The 23,065-nt window shown below is 43.2% G+C and overlaps 1 protein-coding gene across 1 annotated transcript in view; it reads right to left on the minus strand.

The window, feature by feature from the left end:
• The window catches only part of MSH3 (mutS homolog 3), a 95,116-nt gene that overhangs the window by 22,027 nt on the left and 50,024 nt on the right, over positions 1–23,065 (minus strand). Inside the window, exons 13-19 of the mRNA XM_079333333.1 lie at positions 20,035–20,167; positions 12,668–12,855; positions 9,858–10,026; positions 7,263–7,327; positions 5,927–6,043; positions 3,130–3,237; positions 1,535–1,646 (exon numbers count right to left, since the gene is read on the minus strand). Coding sequence (XP_079189459.1) covers positions 1,535–1,646; positions 3,130–3,237; positions 5,927–6,043; positions 7,263–7,327; positions 9,858–10,026; positions 12,668–12,855; positions 20,035–20,167 — 892 coding nt within the window. The remainder of the gene's footprint in view (positions 1–1,534; positions 1,647–3,129; positions 3,238–5,926; positions 6,044–7,262; positions 7,328–9,857; positions 10,027–12,667; positions 12,856–20,034; positions 20,168–23,065) is intronic.

Consider the following 23,065-nt stretch of genomic DNA (forward strand, 5'->3'; position numbering starts at 1 on the left):
TTTAGAAAGCCAGCACAAGAATGGGACTAAAGAGGGAAAAGTGCACGATGATTCCTGAATGACATGATGAATTTTTTTGGAAGTGCCACCTGCCGCTTGTTTGGAGTTGAAAAATAATTTTGAAAACATTCTCTGAGTTATTACAAAATATCTGTATCACTGTTCAGTAGAGAGCAGCACTTAAAAATGTTCCCCAAGAAATACACAGAAATTTGAATGCTGCTTTTACAGCAATGTCCCACTCTGGCAACTGCTTCACACCTCTCCTACATTTATTGTATAAAGAGGCAGAGACACCTCAGAGGTAAGTTGTGGGGGCATCTTTTATATTCATTAAGAACAGATATTTAATATTTATAAAAGTATATCGAGAGATAAATATTTAATGAAAAGCTTCAAACAGGAATGTAATTTAAAAGACAGATTTTAGTTTAGCAGGAAAAAAAGGCTGCATGACACTAATATTTCCATGAAAAAGGAAACTGCACAGTCGAGAAATACATTTCAAAAAAAAGCAATCTTAGAATTAATCTGAAAAATTAAACCTGTAATATGTACTTTTCATATTAAAAAATTCCAAAATTTAGGTAGAGTTTTGACAAAATGTAGAGTCCCTAAAAGAACACTGTTAAAAAACCCTTTGATTATTGGTTTGTTTTTTGAAAATACCCATTTGATTGAAACACACATCTTCCTAATTCTGAGATTACCTTTCTTTTCTTTATGCCTTGAGACTGAACAGGGCTCTGAAGAGAGCATGTGGCTGCAAGGAATGAGCAGAGGGACAGCACAGATGTGGTGACATCTAGCAACCCCTCTCTGAAATGCAGCCTGCTGATTCTCATCACCATTTCCCTCCCTGCCCCAGTGATTGTGGGGCTCAGACAGTTTCTGGCTGTGGGAGCCCAGGGCTACCCCTGGCCTCCTTGGGGGTCTCAAACCCCCCTGGAAAGGGTCTCAAAGGCTCTGAGGGAGACCCTGGTGTCACAGGTGCTGGATTCTAACCCCTGGGGGAAGTTGTCAGCACAAGGAGAATGGAAACAAGCTGCCAAAATTAGTGAAGTGTAAATTAGATTGTTAGAACGTAGATAAATAGGTTTTCTTCAATGTTTGTGATAAGGGACACGTGGCCAAGATGGAGAATTTGGGGGGTGCACACCTTTTCCTCCTTCTTCTCCCTGTCATCCATGCTGGGTGACACATTGGCACTCTTGGATTGGATGGGGTCAGGGCTGGACCATTTAATAAAATTGTATTGTATTGGGAACATTTTGTAAACATGTAATACACAGTACAAACTATATAAGATCAGCCAGGCAGATCCCACCATGGATGCCAGGCTGAGCAGACCCTGCTGGCCAGGCAAAAAGTCCCTGAGATAAAATATAATAAACAATCCTTGGAAAAAGAGAAAACCATCTCCAGCAATCTCTCTTTGGCTGCTTCAGGAAAAACCAGGGTTTGAACCACCTCATGTCCTTCTGGGGTGATCTGGGGCACAGGAAAACCCCAGAGTGGGACAGTGGGCACTTACTGAGAGATTGGTGGTGTTTGGAACATACTGCTGCTGCTCTCCCAGCAGAACATCAATCACAGGGTGCCTCCCGTTTTTTATGATGATTTCACGGCTGTCCCGCACAGTTGGTCTGCAAAGAAGGACAGGAATTAATTTCAGTGCTCTCTGTAGCTGCCTGTGTGGAGATACTGTAACTCAATCCTGCAGGGTGGTCACCCGTCAGGTAGGTTTGAGTGGAAAAAATAAGAGTTACAAGAACTAATTGCTGCCATCAAGTATTTCTGAATGAAATACTTTCTAAAGAATACTTTCTCTGGGAAAAAATACAGCCACAGAATTTTAAGACTGGAAATTAACCAGCACTTTGATTGGACTTCAAAGGGAAGATGTGGGCAGTGAGATTTTTCTGGGGTTGAAGAATGATAATGCAATTTAAAAGGAAAAATGAAATCAAATAAATGGCCTCCTACAAACACAAAGCACTGGGGAAAGAGGTATAAACTAAACATGGTGGGGGGTTCAGCACAAAGGTAATTCCAAGAGCTGTGGAGCTGAGATGAAACCAATACATCAACAGTCTCAGGCCTTAGAACACCTCTTCAACAGCATCCCTTAAATTCACTTAAATTGTGCAGAGTGGACACTCAAACAGCAGACTGACCCCTGGGCTGCCCACTCCATCTCCCTCACAGCCCCACTCCTCTGCTGAGCCCTGAGCAGCTGCCTGGGTGAGGGAGGAGCAGGAGGGGCTCACCTCTCTCCAACAGCCCTGCCTGTCCCCACAGAACAGCAAACATTCCTCAAAATAACCGTGCAGTCCACTCCCTCCTTCAGCAGCCCTCCAGAATTAATTATTGACACCTTCCCTGCAGCTCAGCCTTCACTGAGAAGACTCCTTCTTGCTAGTTTATAAGCTCTAAGCCACTCTAAAATTCAGTGAATTATTTAGATTCTGCATAGTGAATTAATCAGATTTCAGTTTGTTTTCTCATCTGAGTATACCGAAATAAGTGAGCAATTATTTTCAAAGAGATTTTGACAGAGAGACACACAAGATCCCAAGAGCCCAAAAGTGATCAATATTATCTTTAATGATGCATCAAACTATTTTCAGTGGATTTCTCTTCATCCCCTGTCTGTGTGTGGGTCTTGGGCAGAGGCAGCAGCTCAGCTCACAGCTCTCACCCTGAGCCAGCTGAGGCACCCCCACTGCTCTGCAAGTGCAACTAATATTTACAATTAATTACCTGAGATACACCTCTCAAACATACCTGATACCCTAGACTCTGGGGTATTAGAATGATGCAATAAACTCAGACCTTGCTGAGAAGTAAAAACTTTTTTTTTATAAAAAAGTCCATGCAAAGTCCAGCATTTATCTGTGTGTAAGGCATCATCTCCTAGATTCAAACTACAAACATGAGGATGTTAAATTTGAGCTCTGCAATATTTACAGATTTGCATTAAATCCAGAAGTGTTACTCTGCAAAATCAGATTAAGTTGAAACTACTGTAAACAATATTAGTAGTTTTTTATCGTGGCACGTATATTAAAACATAATTTATTTTAAATGTGCTCCCATAATTCCATATAAAAATTAAAAATTGATTACCTGCAGTAGTCCCCTTGTTTGGCCACCTGGGCCAATGAGAACAGGCAGTCCAGAGTTGCTAGGTGACAAATGGCTTTAGACACAGGGTGATAATGTTCACTGAAATGGCTGCATCAAAACAGGGAAAAGTTACAGAAACAGGGAAAGAAATAGTTCTGTGCAAATACAAAACCACCCCATGCTGGCTCCTGACAGGGCTCCTGTGCTCCTTGAATCACCCTGATCCAAAAACCCCACCAGTGAAACAGGTAAGAGATGAGGACCTTGATCAAGGTGAATTATTTTTAAGGGCAGAAAAACAGGAAAAATTAAATTCATTGAACAGCTCCCAAAGGGTCAGGAGTTGATCCCTGCTGCCTAAATGAAGTGTACAAAAATGCCACAATTTATCAGAATGTCTATAGAATGCCAGCAGGGAACCCCAACTGTTGATTCAGCCTCAGCCATAAGTTACAGTCAAAAAGGAACCAACTAAGAGTGTCTGATCACAGGAGTTGTCTAACATTTAAAAGAATTATGGTATCTACAAAATAATTCATTTTCAATTTATGGTGCAGTTTCCCTAGTACAATAATGACATTATCAAGAGAACAGTTTTCAGTGGGGTTCTTTCCTCTGGAAATTCCTCTGGAATTTCTTTTTTTCCTCTCTCCTAGCCTCAAAGCTACAATATAGAATATAAAACCAGCAGGGGAGCAAAATTTAATAAACAAAGACATAAATGAATGGAGGGGTGGGAAAGAAGAGCTCTTTCCTGCACACAGGTCTCTGCTTTGTGTCTGCTGCTCTCCTACATTACTGAGAGCAGACAGGTGAACTTGGAGAGAATTATTTTACAGAACTGCAAAGGAAATACAACTGAGGAAGTGTGAATTGGAATGTTCTTCCAGTTTCTACTCAATTTCAGAATTTCTGGGTTCCTAATGTGAAGAACATCCAGTGAGACAACTTGAGGAGGGACTTGTTAAGATCTTGCAAACTAACACTGCAGAACAAGAAGAACAATTTCAGTGGTTCTGCAATTCATTCAGGTAAAAAACAACAGATACTGAGGCAACTGACAAACTAAAGGCATTCAGAAGTTCAGCAAGTATTTTTTAAATGTCCTTCTTAAAGATCCTTTGGCTAAACAGGTAAATAACCCGACTGAAAATTGTGATCTCAGACAAACACATGTGCCAGATGTGATGCACAATGAAACTCCCAGCACTTCCTAGCAAACTCTCACAGTCAGGGTAGCACACAAAACATAAAAAACAATAACACTACTACATAATATTAATAAATAATGCAATAAAACCAACTAGATTCAGCTTCACTCAGAGTCAATTGTACTTTCAGATTGTCAATGCAGTGATACTATTTTTCAAACTTTGGGAAACACTTGTATACTTAATGGTGCATTTTCACCCAAATTTTGAAGCACAGAGGCATGACTGCTGGTCTCAGGATTTGGGCTCAGAGGCCTTGCCCACAAATGCTTTAAAATGAAGACCAACATTTTAATTGACTGCCAAGTTAATGTATTTATAAAATATAAATTTATTTATTAACGCATTTATAAAATATAAACCTATATATACAATATCTTTATGAAACAGGTGTTTTGGGTTTCTGCAGCTGTGTGGGAGCTTGCACTGCCTGGGTGTGTTGGGTTACAATACAGGATGTGCCCAGCAATGTGTGTTTATTGTGTCCCATCTGCTGACCCGGGTGGGGCAGTGCCCCTGATCTCCTGGCACACATTCTCTGCTCATGGGCCATCTTTAAACCAGCTGGGCAATCATCTTTATCTTCCCACAGCCCATCCTCCCTCCAGCAGATATCTCCTGTTCATGGCCACTGAGTCCCAGGGCATGGCTGATCAAATTCCATCATCCCACTGGGAGATGCTCCAGCCAGGGCAGGAGCCAAGCCTTTCCTACCCAGAGAAAAACTGACATTTGGACACCAAGGCACCTTCTTTCCACTGGATTCCAGAGGAAAGCCAGACCCTTGCACATCATCCCTGGAGCTTCAGAGGAAACTGCCCCTTCTCCAGGAGCACTGCTCCAGCTGAGCCACATCTGCCCCTGCAGGAGGATGCAGCACCATGGAATGGGACTGTGCCACCACCCTGACTGACTGAGGGTGTCAGCTTGGATTCTGGCTCTGGCAGGGCTGGGATTGTTCTGTGTAATACTGCATTGCTATTGGAATTGTCCTAGTGCACAACTGTTATTCCTAATTCCCATATCTTTGCCTGAGAGCCCCTTAATTTCACAGTCATAGTAACTTGTAGGGAGGGGGTTTCGCTCTGCGTTTCAGAGCAGCTGCTGCCTTGTGCAGGCAGGGGCTGCAGCAGGGGCTGCAGCAGGGGCTGCAGGCAGTGTGATGCAGGCAGTGTGATGCAGCAGGGGCTGCAGGCAGTGTGATGCAGGCAGTGTGATGCAGCAGGGGCTGCAGCAGGGGCTGCAGGCAGTGTGATGCAGGCAGTGTGATGCAGGCAGTGTGATGCAGGCAGTGTGATGCAGGCAGTGTGATGCAGCAGGGGCTGCAGCAGGGGCTGCAGCAGGGGCTGCAGGCAGTGCGATGCAGGCAGTGTGATGCAGGCAGTGTGATGCAGCAGGGGCTGCAGGCAGTGTGATGCAGGCAGTGTGATGCAGCAGGGGCTGCAGCAGGGGCTGCAGCAGGGGCTGCAGGCAGTGCGATGCAGGCAGTGTGATGCAGCAGGGGCTGCAGCAGGGGCTGCAGGCAGTGTGATGCAGGCAGTGTGATGCAGCAGGGGCTGCAGCAGGGGCTGCAGCAGGTGACTCACCCCAGGAGGCTCAGCCAGGCCGTGGTGCTGGCCAGCAGCAGCTGCTCGCGGAGCTGCCGCAGCGCGCGCTGGCTCTGGGCGACGAGCGGCGGCTGGAAGCGGCTCACGGCTCTGGTGCTGTGGGGACACACACAGGGCTCGTTGGCAGCACAGGTCCCCAGCAATCAGCTGCACGCAGCCACATGCACAGCCACACTGGTTTCCCTGCCTCTGGCAGCCGGCGGGACGGGCTCTCCCCGCGGCAGCAAACCCCACTGAGCACAGTGAGCTCTGCTGAGGAGGAGGGGTGGCTCAGGCACCACTGCCCACCCTGGAGGCTCTGAACCATCACCCACATCTCTACAGATGTGCTCAGCAACAGCTGCCCGAGTGCAAGACTGGCTGATGCACAACGAGCAGACAAAAACTAATCCGCTGCAGAGAGGAGAACTCCGTGAGAAGCCCGAAACAAACACAGTTAATACAGATTGTCTTGCTCGTTTTCACTTGAGATACTTGCTGTTTATTTATGTATTTTCATTAAGGACTCAATTTGGCATATCCAGGCGTTCTTTTACAGAATCCAGATTAGCTGTAATTTGTTCACCATGTTAATTCTGTCTGATCCGTGCACTTCTGAGTATTAAAAGAAGTTTAATTAAAACTGAATTGACTGTTAATTCTTGCATAAGTGAACAGAGCATCACAACAGAGTTCAACTTGGTGAGAGATGTCTGTGCTCACACATTACACACTGGAGCTTATAGAAAATTCAGAACTTACATGGAAATTTTAAGTTTCATGCACTCAAACCATTCAGACCATAAATCAAATTACTGAAAAGAAAAAAGCCAACCACATAAATCAGTCCATCTCTGTTTCACCTGCTGAAAAATTATCCAAATCAAGCTTACAAGTACACCAAAGTAAGCAGGACTGGTCTGTATGAGGATCTGCATAAGCAGATGCTTGCACAGCTCCTTTAATCTTTCTAAACAGTAACAATCAAAACTGTATGAAGGATTTGCATGTGCAAGCTACAGGCACAACGGAATCAAGGCCATAGATCTGACACCAGTGCAAAGACCTTGAAGGACTAGGTGAGTAATTCTGTGTTTTGAGGATGTGCTGTATAAAAACAAATGTTGTAACAAATCAATTTTTCTCAGGTTTTTTTTTTCTCTAATTTTAAGTAGTAGAGTTACAATTTGGTTGGGTTTTCAGCTGAAAAAAAGGCTCCAACAAACCTTAAGACATGGGACAATGAGAATGTGCATGTAATTAATTCTAATATCAAAATACTTTGTTTTTTTCTTCTACGTTAAAACAGAACAAACTTCAAATATATTTTACATACCTACTAACCATAACCCAGTCAGATGGCACAGATGATTTTTGGGAATTCTTGACCTCAATCAAAAACTGAAAGAAGAGAAATGCAATGTTACACACCATGGGAAGTCAGGAAGATAGAGAATCAGAATCATCATTTACCCAGAAACTGCAAGCATCAGAGGAAAACCATATTGAGCCTGAAGACAAGGGGCAGAGTGGAAGGTAATGTTCTTTTCTCCCACAAAAAGAGCTGGGTTATGACACACACAGCCCCTCTGCAGCTCAGTGAGTGGGGGCCAGGGAAAGCAGCAGCAGTGTCAGGATGAAATGCAGTGAAATCTGTGTGACGTGCTCATTTCATGTGATTCATGCCAGCTCTCTTTGTGACAATAGCCTGAGGTCCTGGGTGTCAGAGAGCTGAGGCATTCTCACGTCACAGAATTCAGCTGGAAAACACATTTCCTGCAGAGATTAGGTTAACACAGAACGTGACCACGTTTAAGGAAAGCCACAAGAGCCGTGTCTGGCAAAACTTCTGCATTGTAGCTAACAAGATTTAGATAGAAACTTCCAGAAGAGCCAGCAATCATCCTCGAGAACAAACAGGGTAACAATCCTAACACAAGAACAGAGCAAGACAGAGTGCACGAATTCTTAATTCACCCAAAGCTCTTGCAAGGTATTTCTCTGTTGTGAAGGAGCATTTGAATTTTACATCTCTCAGCATGCTGGAAGAACAGTACCATACAGATCTAAGGAAGAAAGAGCTCAAATCAAACAAATTCCTGCTCTAGTCCTGTGTTCTATTCCTCCCAGACAACTGAGGAGGAATTACTCCTTCCATTAGTTCCATTCCCCTGGTACCTTTTCCACACCAACCACATTCTCTGACCCCTCTCTGCTGCCTCTCTTGGTGTCTGTTGAACAAGCCATGAAATCAGAGCTATCCTGTCCCCCAGCCTCCTTTCATCAGGGCACCCAGGCATCTCTCTCTGCAGAGGTTTTGAGCTCCTCTGAAATGTCTGCAGTGACTGTAGCCTCTGAACCCACTTTCCAGCACTTTCTGGGATGCTCTCCTCTCTTTGATCAGTTCCTCTCTTTCCCTTTACTCCACACAGATGGCAGCTATTATTAACCCAGCTTTCCTGAGAGAAACCTTTCAGATGCTGCTCTTCCTTGCCTCAGACAATACTCAAACACACTTTTCCACTTTTCCCTTGGGTGACAGCCCACCCCACTCCTGGCCCGTGTGTTTCCTGCTCCCAGCCTCACCCTCAACAGGAACATCCACTTCAGCTCTTTATCAAAGCCTGCTGTCTCCAACCCACCCCTTTCCTCCTTGCAGCATTTGCTCCCTCCTGTGCCTCTTGGATCTTTCTCAGCTTCCTGAGTGCCCCACGGGCCAATTCCAGCCCCTTCCCTCCCTGTCCTCACCCACTCCTCTCTGCTACTCACAGCTCTGCTTCCTCACCCCCTTTTTTCCCCACTGTCAGGAAAATTAATCCACAAACACCAGAGGTTTATGCCCAGGAAGGAGACAGAGGAGTCCTTTTGCTTTATTCCAATAAATGCAGAGGCCATGGCACATTCCCCTGGGATCTCTCAGATTTTTGGAGGACTCAGCCTCCTTTTATCCCAATTTCCCTCTCTCTTTCCCCATTGCTGAGGCACTTGAGAGGCACAGACTGCCCAAACACCTGACACCTGAGATTCCCCTCTCATGTACAACCCTCTCCTTTAATTTTTAATTCTTATGAAATTCATAGTTTTTCCCCATTGCTTTTTTCATCTTCTAATATCCAATTTCATTTATCAGTGAACCTACAGTTTGTTTGTAAAGACAAACATCTTTTTCCACTCATCAATCAGTGGAATCCCTCCCATTGTTTCTTTTATCTCTCAGTGCTGGTTTTATCTACCAGCAGACCCACAGTTTGTTTGTAAAGACAAATCCAACTCCTCTCAGCACTTTTCTGCACAGCTGGTCCTGGGTTCCTGCTCTCAGTTCCAGAGGACAATGCTGAGCAGTGCCACCCCACTGCCCCTTCCATTTCCCCACAAACCTGGCAGGGTCTGTTGTGTCTGTTTTTCACCACTGCACCTCTCAGCTCTCTGGATCACATCCTGCCAACACTGGTACAAAAGCTCCAGTCCAGAACACCATTTCCAAGAATTAGAACTAAAAACAACACTCATCATTCTTTAATACTGTTCCCTCTTCTCTCCCCATCTTTCAAATTACACTCTGACTCAGTACTTAGAAATCCTTTCACCATTCTTCAAATTAACCAAATGCTGTGCTTCCTGGTTCTCTGAGAGTATTCCAGTGCTTAACAGCCATGCAATTAACCTTGGGAGTGTGTGTTTTTACGAGGTGCTGCTGAACCAAACTCAACTGCACTAATGTGTTTCTATTATTTAAGCCACCCAAGTGATTGACTTAGCAAATAAAGGAGTCACACGGCAAGACAGCTGCTCTTCAAAGTTGCACAAAAGATTACAGTCAAATGCCCTCATGAAGCAGCACACTCAGTGAATGGAGTTCCAGCTAGGTCCTGCTTTTAAGCTGTTTTCCAGGCAAGATGGGTACAGTCATACATAATAAACCCCACAGTACCTCTTGACCCGAAACTGTAACATACTCTGCACAAGGGTTCTTGATCTGTTTACGAATATCTGGCAGATGCAACTGGATTTTAGAGAGCACATCCTGGATCTCCTCCTTCTTCTTTCGGATGGCAGGGAAGTCTGTCAGGTCCTTGAACAACTGTGTTTTGTCTCCAGCCCTACCCATGAGAAAAGATAAAATAATGGTAAGAAGGAGAGAGATACACCTCAGTTCTGCCAGCTGCATACATCCTAAGTTTGTAATTTTAATTTGTTACTTATTTATTTATTTGTATTTCATTTACTCATTCTATTTACTTACTTAGACATATATATATGTGTGTGCTATATATATACATATATATGTGTGTGCTATATTTATTAGCTTATTTACTTATTATATTAATTATTATTATAATATTTTAAAAATGTATTTACTTATTTATTTATTTGTGATTTTTTTCATTTGTTTATTTGAACATTAGCTTAATTCCCTTCTGAACACAGATTTTTCAGGTGCTTGGTCATAGCCCAGCCCATTTACTGAAAGCTGCTGTACTCATGACAGGAACAAAAAGGCACTTTGTGAACAGAGCACCCCAACTGCTGCCAACACCTTTACTGCAGCTGAATGTCAAACTTCAGGTGATTTCTGCATACCATGAACACACATTTAGAAATTGGCCAGATTTGGGCACACTTTTGTAAGGATTGCATGGAAAAAAATCTCCCCCTCAAGGCCCTCATCAAAGCAGAATGCCATCAGCAATTTTCCCAGAGCAGCTTCCTTCTTTTGTCCAGAAAAGATTACCCAGAATACTTTCAAGTACATGCAAAACAATGCCCTTTTCTAATTTCAGTGCCAGAAAAAATGACAGAACTCTTTTGGCAGCACTAGCTCAGCTCAGGATTGAAACCTGAATCAAGAAATGCCACTCAAATGGTTAAACTGGGAAGCTGAACTAGAAATTGAAAATACAGCTGTCAACAAAAATAACAAAAATGTAACTTACCCTGGTAAGTATCAGGCAAAATAAAAGGCAGTGAGATCAGCCCTAAGTTAATTGCAATATGACTTTACATTTTAGAGCCAATACAGAACTCTGCAAGTTAATTATGTAACTACCTTGAAAACTAATAAATGGAGAGCAAGTAATTAGCCAACTGAAAGCATTTTAACATGGAAGCAATAAAAAAATCTAATATTCTCCTTACTCCACTACCCCTCTGCCTGCAAATGGAGCCACAGCTGGAGCCAGTGGCAAGGCAGGTAGCACAGAGCTGTGCTTGGGCTGTGCACTCCATGGTCCTTGGGATTGCATAAGTGACACTGAGGATGCCATTTCAAAGCACAACACTAATTTTTAGAAACGATTCTGTGCTAATTAGGCTAGTTTCCATGGGAATGCAAGGCAAAAAAAAAAAAAAAAAACCACTAGTAGCCAGCAGCTGACTGTGAAGACTGTCTCTGCTGTGTGACAAAAAAATTTTAATGTTGACAGTTTCAAAAACACAAACCCCAAAATCTCCAACTCTCTGTTATAAAAAGTAAAAAAACCTGGAGCAAAGAGATCCTTTTGGGAACAATCACAGGATTTTATCCACACCTCACAACAAAAATAATGTGTGATGCAGTCTGTGCACAAGTGTGTGTGTGCATGGATGGATGTGAGTACAAGCCATGATTTTGATGAAAGAAATGTTTCAGAGTAAAAATAATACTGCCACATACATTTGATATACATAAAGGCCAGAAAGCAGGCTGGTTTAATCATTCTGAATAAGTGTAAACACAACATACCCATTCTACAGATCATTTATATCTTGTGTACCAAGACAACACCCCATGTTTTGAACATACCTACTGTAATTCAGATTCAGTCTGTTTTGGCACAAACTGTCACAACTATAATGGGGCACCAGGCATCAGCAGAAATCTCAAAATCCCACCTTGCAATGGGCAGAGGAAATCCTTCTGCCCTTCTCAGCTTCTAAATTTACACAACACCTTGGGCCCACCCCTAAATCAGATGCAAATAAAACAAAGTTCTAGGCTTTGACTCTTAAATTTATTTTTTTCAATCTCAGTTTGGGAAAAGATAAAAAATGCTTTATAAATAAAGCAGATGTTTATTTTTAGTGTGTTCTGAATGTAAAAGTTAAGACCATGCCACAACCCCAGCAAAGAATCCAGGGCTAATAGTGGAGGCAGCTGCTCTTCAGAGCAATACACAGCAAATTATTTAAAGATATTCTCCAATTTAATTAATATTAATTCCAGTTTAGCATCTTCTTCAAATGTCTTTTTTTCTTCATGAAATTTTTGGACAAAAATGTTGACCAACATTTCTGGACAACAATGGACATAATTAAGACAAAAAAGGGCAGACAGCTTTGATGAATTCTCACAAAAATAGTGGAAGGCATAATGCTGACAGCAGAGCTGCTACTCTGCTGAAGGTCAAGTATCTCTTCAAAAGGAACAGATTTTCTTTAAAAAAATAAATTAAAAAGCTGTTAAACAAATTAACATAATGCAAGACATATTTTCCTGTAAATTCATGACCCAAAGCAGGTGAGAAACTTCCAAAAAATCATTCAGGCAACACAGTCCCTCATTTAGTCTTAACTTTAAAAAAAGAATGTAAGCCATAGTAATAACAACCTCTGCTTTAACTGACAAGAACTGTGCAAACATAAATATGAAATAAAAGATATGAAACTGAGGTGTGTTAACCCAAGATGCATCATTTGCACAGCTGAACACATTTAGTCAGAAAGCCAATGGGGCACAGAACAACCATGTGTTTCTCTACTTACCTGGCTGCTTCTTCATTAAGGATCTTTAAATACTGTTTTACTGGGGAGAGAAGGTCTGGGATTTCCAACAGTGCATTTTTCAAGAGAGGAGATTTCACATGGGAATGTATGACTGGGACAGAAGCTTCAATTTCCAAGTGCAGACGAGACAGGGTGCTGACTATCAAGAAGAACTCCTGGGTGGAGCACTGGGAAGGGAAGCAAAGCCTGAATCATTACAATGCATTACATTTTCACCAAGAGCCTATTTTGCTTTTTCAAAAAACAGGATGCAAATAAAGTGCATGGACAGTAACAGAGCAGCCCCATTAATCAGGGGGGTTAATTAATCACACCAATTGTCTCAAGCCTTGTCCATGGAATTTGTCAAGAGGTGATCTCCAGTGTTCCTGTTGCTGGGGGCAGAAGTGCATACAAAAGCAGAAAAAGGGGAAATAAGGTGCCAACAGCAGAAAAAGCAGGTTGGGTGATTTCAGGAGCATCACACCTTGTCCACGTGGTGCTGGAAATTTCCAACAGGGCTGGAAATCAAGGACAGGCACAGAGAGACTGGGAATAAGGGAGGGAGAAGAGAAAACAGAGAAAGGGTGTCTTGGGCTGCAGAGCAGGATGTGCCCAGCAGTGTGTATTCTATCACCACCTTCAAACCAGCTGGGCAATCATCTTTATCTTCCCACAGCCCATCCTCCCTCCAGCAGATATCTCCTGTTCATGGCCACTGAGTCCCAGGGCATGGCTGAGAAAATTCCATCATCCCACTGGGAGATGCTCCAGCCAGGGCAGGAGCCAAGCCTTTCCTACCCAGAGAAAAACTGACATTTGGACACCAAGGCACCTTCTTTCCACTGGATTCCAGAGGAAAACCAGACCCTTGCACATCATCCCTGGAGCTTCAGAGGAAACTGCCCCTTCTCCAGGAGCACTGCTCCAGCTGAGCCACATCTGCCCCTGCAGGAGGATGCAGCACCATGGAATGGGACTGTGCCACCACCCTGACTGACTGAGGGTGTCAGCTTGGATTCTGGCTCTGGCAGGGCTGGGATTGTTCTGTGTAATGCTGCATTGCTATTGGAATTGTCCTAGTGCAGAATTGTTATTCCTAATTCCCATCTCTTTGCCTGAGAGCCCCTTAATTTCACAATCATAGTAATTTGGAGGGAGGGGGTTTACATTCTCCATTTCAGAGGCTCCTGCCTTTACTGGCAGACACCTGTCCTCTTATCCAGGTCAAAGGGAAACCCAGCAGTGTGTAGAAAAACCCAGTCCTGTGTAAAGTGCTTGTAGCTGTTGGCAGCTCAAGCTCTGCCTGGCTGTGTGAGGAGGGACAGAGGACTTCCTTCTGTTCTTTTTCCTTTTTTCTCTTCTATTACAGCAACCTAGAATTTAATTTCTGCACAGGACTGTATGGTGACCAGTGTATCACTGCTCACAGAAGAGGTGGACTAGAGTGAATCACCATTTCACAGACCACATCAACATTTCTATTTTGTCATCCTTCGTCTTTCAATTTCTCCCCAAAAGTAAACTTTTCTTTCTCTTTCTTCCCAAACTCAAATGCAAGAACTAAGGAATCCTCTCATTTATTACACTGCAGTTATTCCCAAGGAATGTCTGCACCCAAGCACAGAATCAAGTATTAGCCAAAATGCAATTTAAGCACAGTCAGGAATTCAGGAGGTACACAGACTCTGCACCCTGGATGTTTCTGGAAAACCTAAGCTCATCTATTTTACTGAACCAGAGTTCTGTGGGGCAGAGGAGACCCATTAGGAGGTTTCCCTGAAAATACTCCAATTTTTCTGTGTTATTTTGGTTCTGCTCTCAGGCCCATATATGTTCCAATACACTGAATGCTTACAACTACTCCATAATGCAACAACTCTCATCATGTAGAAGTATTATCAGACAGCACAATTTTCCTTTCCATTAAATTAATCCAAGTATCTCGAATTTTACTCTTTTGTATTACACTAATTGAACTGTTTCTTTGCTGCTAACACCCTTCAAATGCCTCTAAGCCTTTTATTCTCCTTTAATCAATTTAATAGAAAAAAAAAAGGTCTTTCAGTCTTGCTTCATAAACTATCCATTATCCTGACTCAGGAAAACTCTGGATTTCCTCTACACTTGCTGCAATTTATCATAATCTTTCTGATAATCTGGGACTTCCACTTTGCAAAAGTTCTGACAACAGAATTAAACAAAATAATAAAGGAGTAAATACGTTAACAGTCTTTGAAGAAAAATTGTAAAACAATTATAAATGTCAGCTTGGATTCCCAGTCAAGTAAAGCACTTTCTGAGTGACTGTATCATCATCAGCCACATCCACGAGGATGAGGGATAAATTCCTGCCAGAATTCTTGTTCCTGGAGGCTGCAGGGTGATCCACACCTGCTGAACAGGGCAGCAGAATGCTGCTCACAAACCTGCAGACCCACAAACACCCCAGATCCACAGGGGGCCTCTGGGCTGGGGCTCACTGCTCCTTTTAAAGGAGGGAAAAAAGAGGAGGGAGATGTTTGTGGTACAGGTGAGAGCACCTGGCTGAGGTGTTTGCCAGCAAGGATGAGGATGGTGAGGCTCAGGCTCCCCTGAGAGAAGAAAGCTGAATTTCAAGGCAGCTAAAGCAAATTTGAAGTGATGACATTTGTTAATAAACATGCTCAGGCTCCTCACATCAGCTCTGACAGCCTACAGGACTTCAGGAGCCCTAATGGGTTAAAACCTGTTTGATTTTGTGACTACAGACTTTGGGGAAAGGGAAATTCACTGTTTTACTGCAAACAACCTTACTAAACAGTGTTCCCAAGAGTGGGGGTGAACATAACTCTGCTGTGCTTATTCAGAGTGCTCCTGCTCTCCCTCACTCCATCTCAGTAACACTGCAGGACTTTGCATCTAAAATTTAATGTCTCCACTGCAGAAACAATTCTCTAAGCAAACAGACAACTTGGAGCAGATACATTCAAGTAACTCTGAAAATCTGGGCTCCATTAGAGAGGGATTGATTCCATTCAAACCCTAGGTAAGCTCACAAAAGGTACATACTTAAAAATTAGTGTTATAAATTAGGAGCTTTTAAAACACAGTAAAATTTGTTTACATAAAGCAGCATTAACAGCATTGCACTCAGAAAATATTCTCACAAGCTTATCCAATGCTGTTTTTGAAGTCTGCTTTTGAGATGACACCAATGACAATCAAAACTTCTCTGGCACTGGAGAAATAACCTCGGAGCTGACAGTGATGCCCAACAACAGTTTGAACCAGCAGTTTGTCAAACTGTCCTGAAAATGGATGCAGGAAGGATCACAGAGATCTCACACCCTCTCAGCAACACTGACAGCCATTCAGCCTGTTTGCATTGCTGAAATTGTTTCCAACAGAGACACACAGCTAACAGCCACTAAGCACTCCCTCCAAGTTAAAAGCATTTCAGAATTTAAAAAAGAAAAAGCTATCCAAATGCAGCATACATTTATCACTCCTTTCAAACTGTAATACCCACCTTTATCTCTTTAGCATAGAGAGCAGGATTTGGTTCAGGAAAAATGAGGTACTTTTACTTTTAAGATTATTAAGTCCCCTTGTTATGACTTTATATTAATCAGCTTAATGGGGAGCAGTTTGCTCAAATCAGCATTTAGCATTGTAAACCTAAAGATATGTGTAATACACACTCTTTAAAAGATTAAAAGTGTAATATAAGCAAGATGTGCATGACATTACCACAGTAGGAAAAAAAAAATTTTAAATACAAGGTGTGTGTTAGCTGAAGTCAAAGGATTGTCATATGGGGAAAATCAAGTAATATCTAACTAAAATTATGTTTTACTACATGTGGTGGTAAGTTTTGATTATTGGTCTCCCTCCTTAGGTAAACAGCTCCCCTTTAATCTGTTTTGTACATGTAATGGCCAATTGTTATGATAATTTGTTTCACGACTATGCTTTAGTGAAAAAATAATGTTTATTGAGCAAAGGGTACAAATAAGATAAACACTTATGGGTTGAGCCTGTATAAATATTTATCTTTTGAAACACACTGGAAACACAGGCATGAAAGCATCAAGAAACACCAGGCTGGCCCTGTAGGACACAGTTCTAGAAGTAGAAATGTCATGTTTACTTGGTTCTGGTTTAAAAACCTGCTCGCTGACCCTCTTTGCCACACTCCAAGGCAAGGCTGAACAGTCCCAGGAAAAGCAAAGTCCTGCCATTTGCACTTTCCAGTGATGCCAGGAGGAAATGTCTGTGGTACAAAAGGTGCTGGGTGATTTGGGGATTCTGAGACAAAAGCCACACAGCTCCCTGTCTCTCAGATTCCTTTGCACTCAGTTTCTCAGTGCCACCCAGAAGTTTTCCAACACCTCCTCCCCAGGCACCCTTCCTTCCCCAGAGAGAGAGGCCCCTCTGCAGTGAGAGCATTTCTGCCTGGTGAGGTCAAGAGCTGGACCTGCACAAACTCAGAATTGAGAATTGCAAAAGCAATTCTCTCTCCATGGCAACTGCAATATTGCTCTTGTCTGCTGAACACTCCCACAGTCCTTTTCCAGGCTGGGGCAAAATCACAGCTGAGCTGTGACCCACAGGGTAATACCTAATTCCCACTGCAAAAACACTGTGCTAATTCCAGATTATATACCTGGGGAAAAGCAGAAACTTGGTGGTTTGAGGCAATGGGGACTCGTGAAGGGCCAGGTTAACAACTGACACTTTGAATTATGCTATCAGATATTAACTTATTAGCAGGCTTTCAAAAAATAAAATGAGTGATTCAGACCAGGAGAACAGATAGTTATGTCCTTGACCACAAGAGCTCCCATCAGGATGCTTTGCCTTACAGACCATTGTTCTGCCTTCATTTTCCTCTGCCTTCTCCAGAGGTTACTGGTGCACAGGGCTTTGCACAACAGAATTTCTGCAGAGGCTGACCTGAATGTAAAAAACCATTCCAAACAATGTTTGGGATGACTGAGACACCCCAGCCATCCCTGAGCACTTTGGAGTCTCCCTGTGCAGCACACCTGCTCAGATAATAACTGCACTGAAGTATAAAGGGCCTGGAAGATTAAATGCTTGTCACATTCACCTGTTTTTCCTGCAGCTGACACTGAACTAACAAGAAGTATATTCTTTCAGTTCTACTCAGAGTCTTGGATCCCTTAATGGAATGAAATCCCACTGGGAAATGCACATCTGGACATAACAGAACTGGAAAGGTTCTGCAGTGGGAACTGGAATGGCAGCATTCACTGGGGGGTGGGGAGAGGAACACAAAATAATCCATGAAATCCAGTTACTCCATGTTCTTTAATACATACCTGCTCTGCTGGACCTTTCTCCAGGCTCCATGCCCCCCATCTATGCCTCAGAATTGTTTTCCCAGAGTTTGCTTTTGATTTTTCATTCTCTCAGGGACACTGCCATCTCCTCAAGTCCTAAAGGTTTTGAGGGATTACTCCTTTCCAGTGTGCTCTGCACAGCCCAGGCTTTTACCAGGGGAAGCACATCCATCAAATGGAAAGTGTGTGCTTAGAGCTTTCACCCCTCATTTACCCTTTTTGGGGATTCTGCTGGAGCATTTCTCCTCTCCTGCAGCTTCCTTCCAACATCTGACTCACTAAACACATCTTCATGCTACACAGGCTGCTGTTCAGACAAACTGCATTGTCACCTCATCTCAAAAGCCAAGAAAACCCAGGGTCTCTGCATGGCTCCACCTAAAAGGGAGCTGAAAGCTGAGAAAGGCAAGCAGCTCTTCAGCAGGGAGTGACATCTGAAAAAATAAGTACATACAGAAAATAAAACCAAGCAACTCAAAGCAAAAGAAAAAAAGAAAAACAAAACAAAACAAACAAAAAAAAAGTCCCACAGGGCAGCTGCAGAGCAGTTCCAGGATATTGTGAAATGCAGATATGTCCCTAAAGACAGTACTATGTATGAAACCTGAAATGAGGTAAACCATTGAAAAGCAAATTATCTCATTCCTGGGCAGTTGTTTGGACAAAGAAACCCAGCAATTGTATCATGTGAAGATGGTTCATTTTAGAGGCTGGGCAAAGTGGTGCACACTCCCTCTTTTCACAACCTTCCTCTGGCTGGACCTCTGTATCCATTCACTGAAACACACGAGCCTTTCCCACAGCCAAACACTGCAGCACTCCAGGGCTTGAAAACTGTACAATAACTGGCTTTCAGATTTTCAGAGACAGGAAAACCTTATGCTGTACCATCCAAAGAAATTTTAGCTTTGCTCTTGTTCTACCCATCTATTCCATTACCTAAAACAAACTGTCAAAACCTCTAAGCAGAACAGTGAAATAAAAGAACATGAAGTTCTCCACAGGTTCCACTGGCACATTAATCTGCTTCAAGTAAGAATTGTGTCTCATCACTCATAAGTGATTCTTATTAAAATGTGGATGTGAAGTCCAAAGTAGAGAATTTATAAACAAACCAACATTCACTTGCAAACAGCTAACTTCAGCCAAGTGGCTCCACTTGCACCTGTGATTTTAGAGAAGCATGTGGAATGCAAAGCTTTGGTCTGGGAGGAATGAGGGATTTGTCTTTACAGATGAGCTGTGGGTCTGCTGGTAGATAAAACCAGCACTGAGAGATAAATGAAACAATGGGAGGGATTCCACTGATTGATGAATGGGAAAAGATATTTGCCTTTACAAACAAACTGTAGGTTTGCTGATAAATGAAATTGGATATTGGAAGATGAAAGAAGCAATGGGGAACAAGCATGGATTCTATAAGAATTAAAATTAAAGGGAGGGTTGTACATGAGAGGGGAATCCCAGGTGTCAGGTGTTTGGGCAGTCTGTGCCTCTCAAGTGCCTCAGCAATGGGGAAAGAGAGAGGGAAATTGGGATAAAATGAGGCTGAGTCCTCCAAAAATCTGAGAGATCCCAGGGGAATGCCTCATGGCCTCTGCCTTTATTGGAATAAAGCAAAAAGGACTCCTCTCTCTTTTTTGGACATGAACCTCTGGTGTTTGTGGGTTAATTTTCCTGACAGGTTGAAAGGCAAACAGCAATTCATGGCAAAAGGGCCTGTTGCACCATCCCACCTCGCTGAATCCAGACACTGAATCATGGGGACTGCAGATGTTTTCCTGTTACCATTAGAAATCCAAACCATGTGCCTTAGAACCCTACCCAGACATTTCTTCTATCAGCATGTCACTGACCACAAAGTAAGATCTTACCACATCTGATTTTTAATAAATCCACATCCCTTTAATATATTAGCCTCAACCCTGTTAAGCAGAAAACATTTTTAAACAAACATGCAAAACCAAAGAACTACACTGAGACACAATGATGCTGTTTAGAAAACAAGGATGGGAATACCTTCTTGTGGAAAACACTGCAGAGGCCTCTCTCCAAGTCTGGCAGCTTGCAGAGGAGATTCTGAATGTGACCAAACACGCTGGATTCTGACAGGAGAATTTCAGACACAGCGTCAAGCCGGGCATTTATCTCACTGCAAAAGAACAACAACATTAAAACTTGTGCTTCTCTGAGGGGAAGGGGAAAACATTGAACCTCTTCCTTTGGTTTGTTTGGGGTTGATTGGTTTTAGTCTCTGAGCAGGTTAGCAAAAGGACTGAGGCATGCAGAGAATCTTGGGGCTTGGTTCCAAATGCAAGCCAGGCCCTGCCATGAGCTCATTCTCCCCTGTCTGTGCTCACAACAGCCCAGGACACATTTCAGAGCCCAATCCTGCAGTTGCTGCTGGAGGCAGAACAGCAGTGGCACTGAACCCTGAGGGCCCACCCCAAATGTCCAGAGAAGCTCAGGAGGATGGGCAGAGGGCTTGGAGCCCACACCCCACCCCATGTACCACACTCCATTCCAGCAGGCTGCAATTCCCCATTTTCCCCCATGTCTGACCCTGGCAAGGCTTTGGTAATTACCTGGATCAGGACTCTGTTGGGTTTCTACCCTTTTTTTGCTAAATCCTCTAACATTTATCTCCTATTTCAGGACTGAAGTCAAGGAAACATCCTCCTGCACTGAGGAAACACTTTTTTAATGAGAAGAGGTGATTCCTTAGCTCTTGGCAGGTTCCTTACAATCATATTCTTAAAAGCAAAGGTCTGCAAAAACAGACAACCACCACCAAGTTTCACCCCAGTCTCCTCTGTATCCTTCCAACATATCCATGGACTGGCTGCAGATTGCAGTTTAAGGGGAAATCAGTCCCTTGCTGCAGACACTCCACATCCCAGACAATGTGTGCAAATATCCAGCCCAGTTCCCAGGGACCAGCAAGATCTCAGAGCTCACCAGCACAGAGGGATGAGAACTGAGGATGCAATCTGAATTTAGGATTTTTGGGAGATTGCCTGCCTTGCCCGTGGCTGTTCCTGCAGAGGTTTCAGGCCAGTTCCCAGTGTGGCTGCTCATAAATAGTGTCCATGAGGAAATCAAAGATATTAGGCTCCTCCAGAGGTTGCAGACGTTACAACAGTCCAGCAGCCAGAGGCCTCTGAATCTAAGAGTCCTTGAAATTTTATTGCACTTCATGTGAAAGGGGGAATCATGCCTGGGTGTGCTGTCAGACAAACACAAACCTAGCAGCTTCCATGTGCCAGCAGTGTTTCAGTGCCAGGTTTCTTCATGCCCAGCAGTAAAACCAGCTCCTCACCTGCCAGGGACAGCACACCCTGAGCCCAGGGCAGCAGCAGGATGGCTCTGCCCACCTGGGACAGGTGCAGCTCCAGCCACAGAACAGGGACAGCCTCAGCTCTGGCATCTCACTGCCATCCCCCACAGCCCCACAGCACCCCACTACCCAAAAAGGGGCTTTTCCCCCCAGCCCTGAGGAAATCACAGCAGTCAGACCTGGCAGGCACTGCTCAGCAGGTCACAAGAACACCCGATGCAGCAAAGCCAGCACACACATTTCTGAATTTCCCCCCTTCCTGTGGGCAGCCAGGCACCTTGGAAGCAGCTCCAAGGGCAGCAGGGTCCCAGGGAGGAACGGGAGCAGGGCTGACACAGTGACAGAGGCACACAGCAGCTCCAGCAGCAGCTACACTGATGTCCTGGAGGGTCACTGCCACCACCACAATTCCATTTGCACACAGGATTATTGACATTTGCTGCACTTGAAACCCTGGAACACTTCTCCTCCACATGAGGGAGTCCTGAACTGTTAAATTACAAACATATGCACCTTACAGAAGATAAAAACCTTTGCTTTTCATTATAAAAAAGCACTCTAAGCAGCAGAACTCTGTCACTTAATTTAAACAGCAGAATTACTATGTGGCCAACTGGAAACTGGCAGTAATATGTAAAATAGATGCAGATATTTGAACAACTCCTCCCTGCAAAGCTTAATCTGCACTTTAATCATCCTCACATATGGCTGTGTTACTGGAGCTCCAGTAATCTAAAACTAAGCACCCATACAGTTTTTCTGCTTTAATCCCACAAATAAGAAAGGGTCAGGAAAAAGGCATTCAAATGACCCATTTTTTCCACCTGTGAAGAAAACCTAGTGGGATTCCTATTGCAAAATTCAGAAAGTACAGCAAGGAATTGCCTAAAACACCATGTACCCATGAGGAAGGAAGGACTGGGACAAGATATCATAAAAATAGATTATGAATTTCAAAGTACACTTTTAAACTTTAAATATTTAGTTTTAAATTAACAAACACTTGACTGAGTGCCAATATGTAAATATATATATTACACTGACCAGCTGCCAAGCCATTTCTAAAGGAATTTGTTCTGCACTGCACACAACAAATTCCTTTATGCAGCATATGTAAAGTACATTCTGGGGCTGCATCCCTGCATGGTCTGGAAAAGAATTCCACCACCAGAAAACCTGAATCTAACATTATGCAAAGAAACCCAACAGCCAGCTGAACTGGCTACTACTTCATGCTGCATTTAGGTGCAGTATTAGCCTGTTCTTTCTCATCTGTACAAACCATGTCAGCAATCTGAGCTTTATCCAATTTTCCAAGCAATCTTCTGTGGAATAATGTAACATAATTCAGTTGACTAAAAGCAATACTCTTACTCCTGCCACACCCCCCATCTAAGAATAGCATCATTAATACAGTGCTAAAATCACTTTTCAGTGTATTTAAACATAACAAAATCTAACTGCAGAATTGTTATTGCAGTCATTTAAAAGAACTACTTTAAGTGAAATAATGAGATACTCCCCTGCATTATTCTGCTGCCAAATAGTGAACAATAGTGAAAATCAGAAAATGTGAGGAACACGTTTCAATCCTGAGCTAAAGATTATTTTGACAAAGCAGAAGGCTGCAGACACTGCACAGAATTAACATCTGGGCAGCCCAAACAGGATTGCTGGCTGCTGGTGTGGTAACACAGATCTGCTGGTCTCTCC

Source organism: Erithacus rubecula (assembly GCF_903797595.1).
Source record: "Erithacus rubecula genome assembly, contig: scaffold_96_arrow_ctg1, whole genome shotgun sequence".
NCBI classification, from domain to species: domain Eukaryota; kingdom Metazoa; phylum Chordata; class Aves; order Passeriformes; family Muscicapidae; genus Erithacus; species Erithacus rubecula.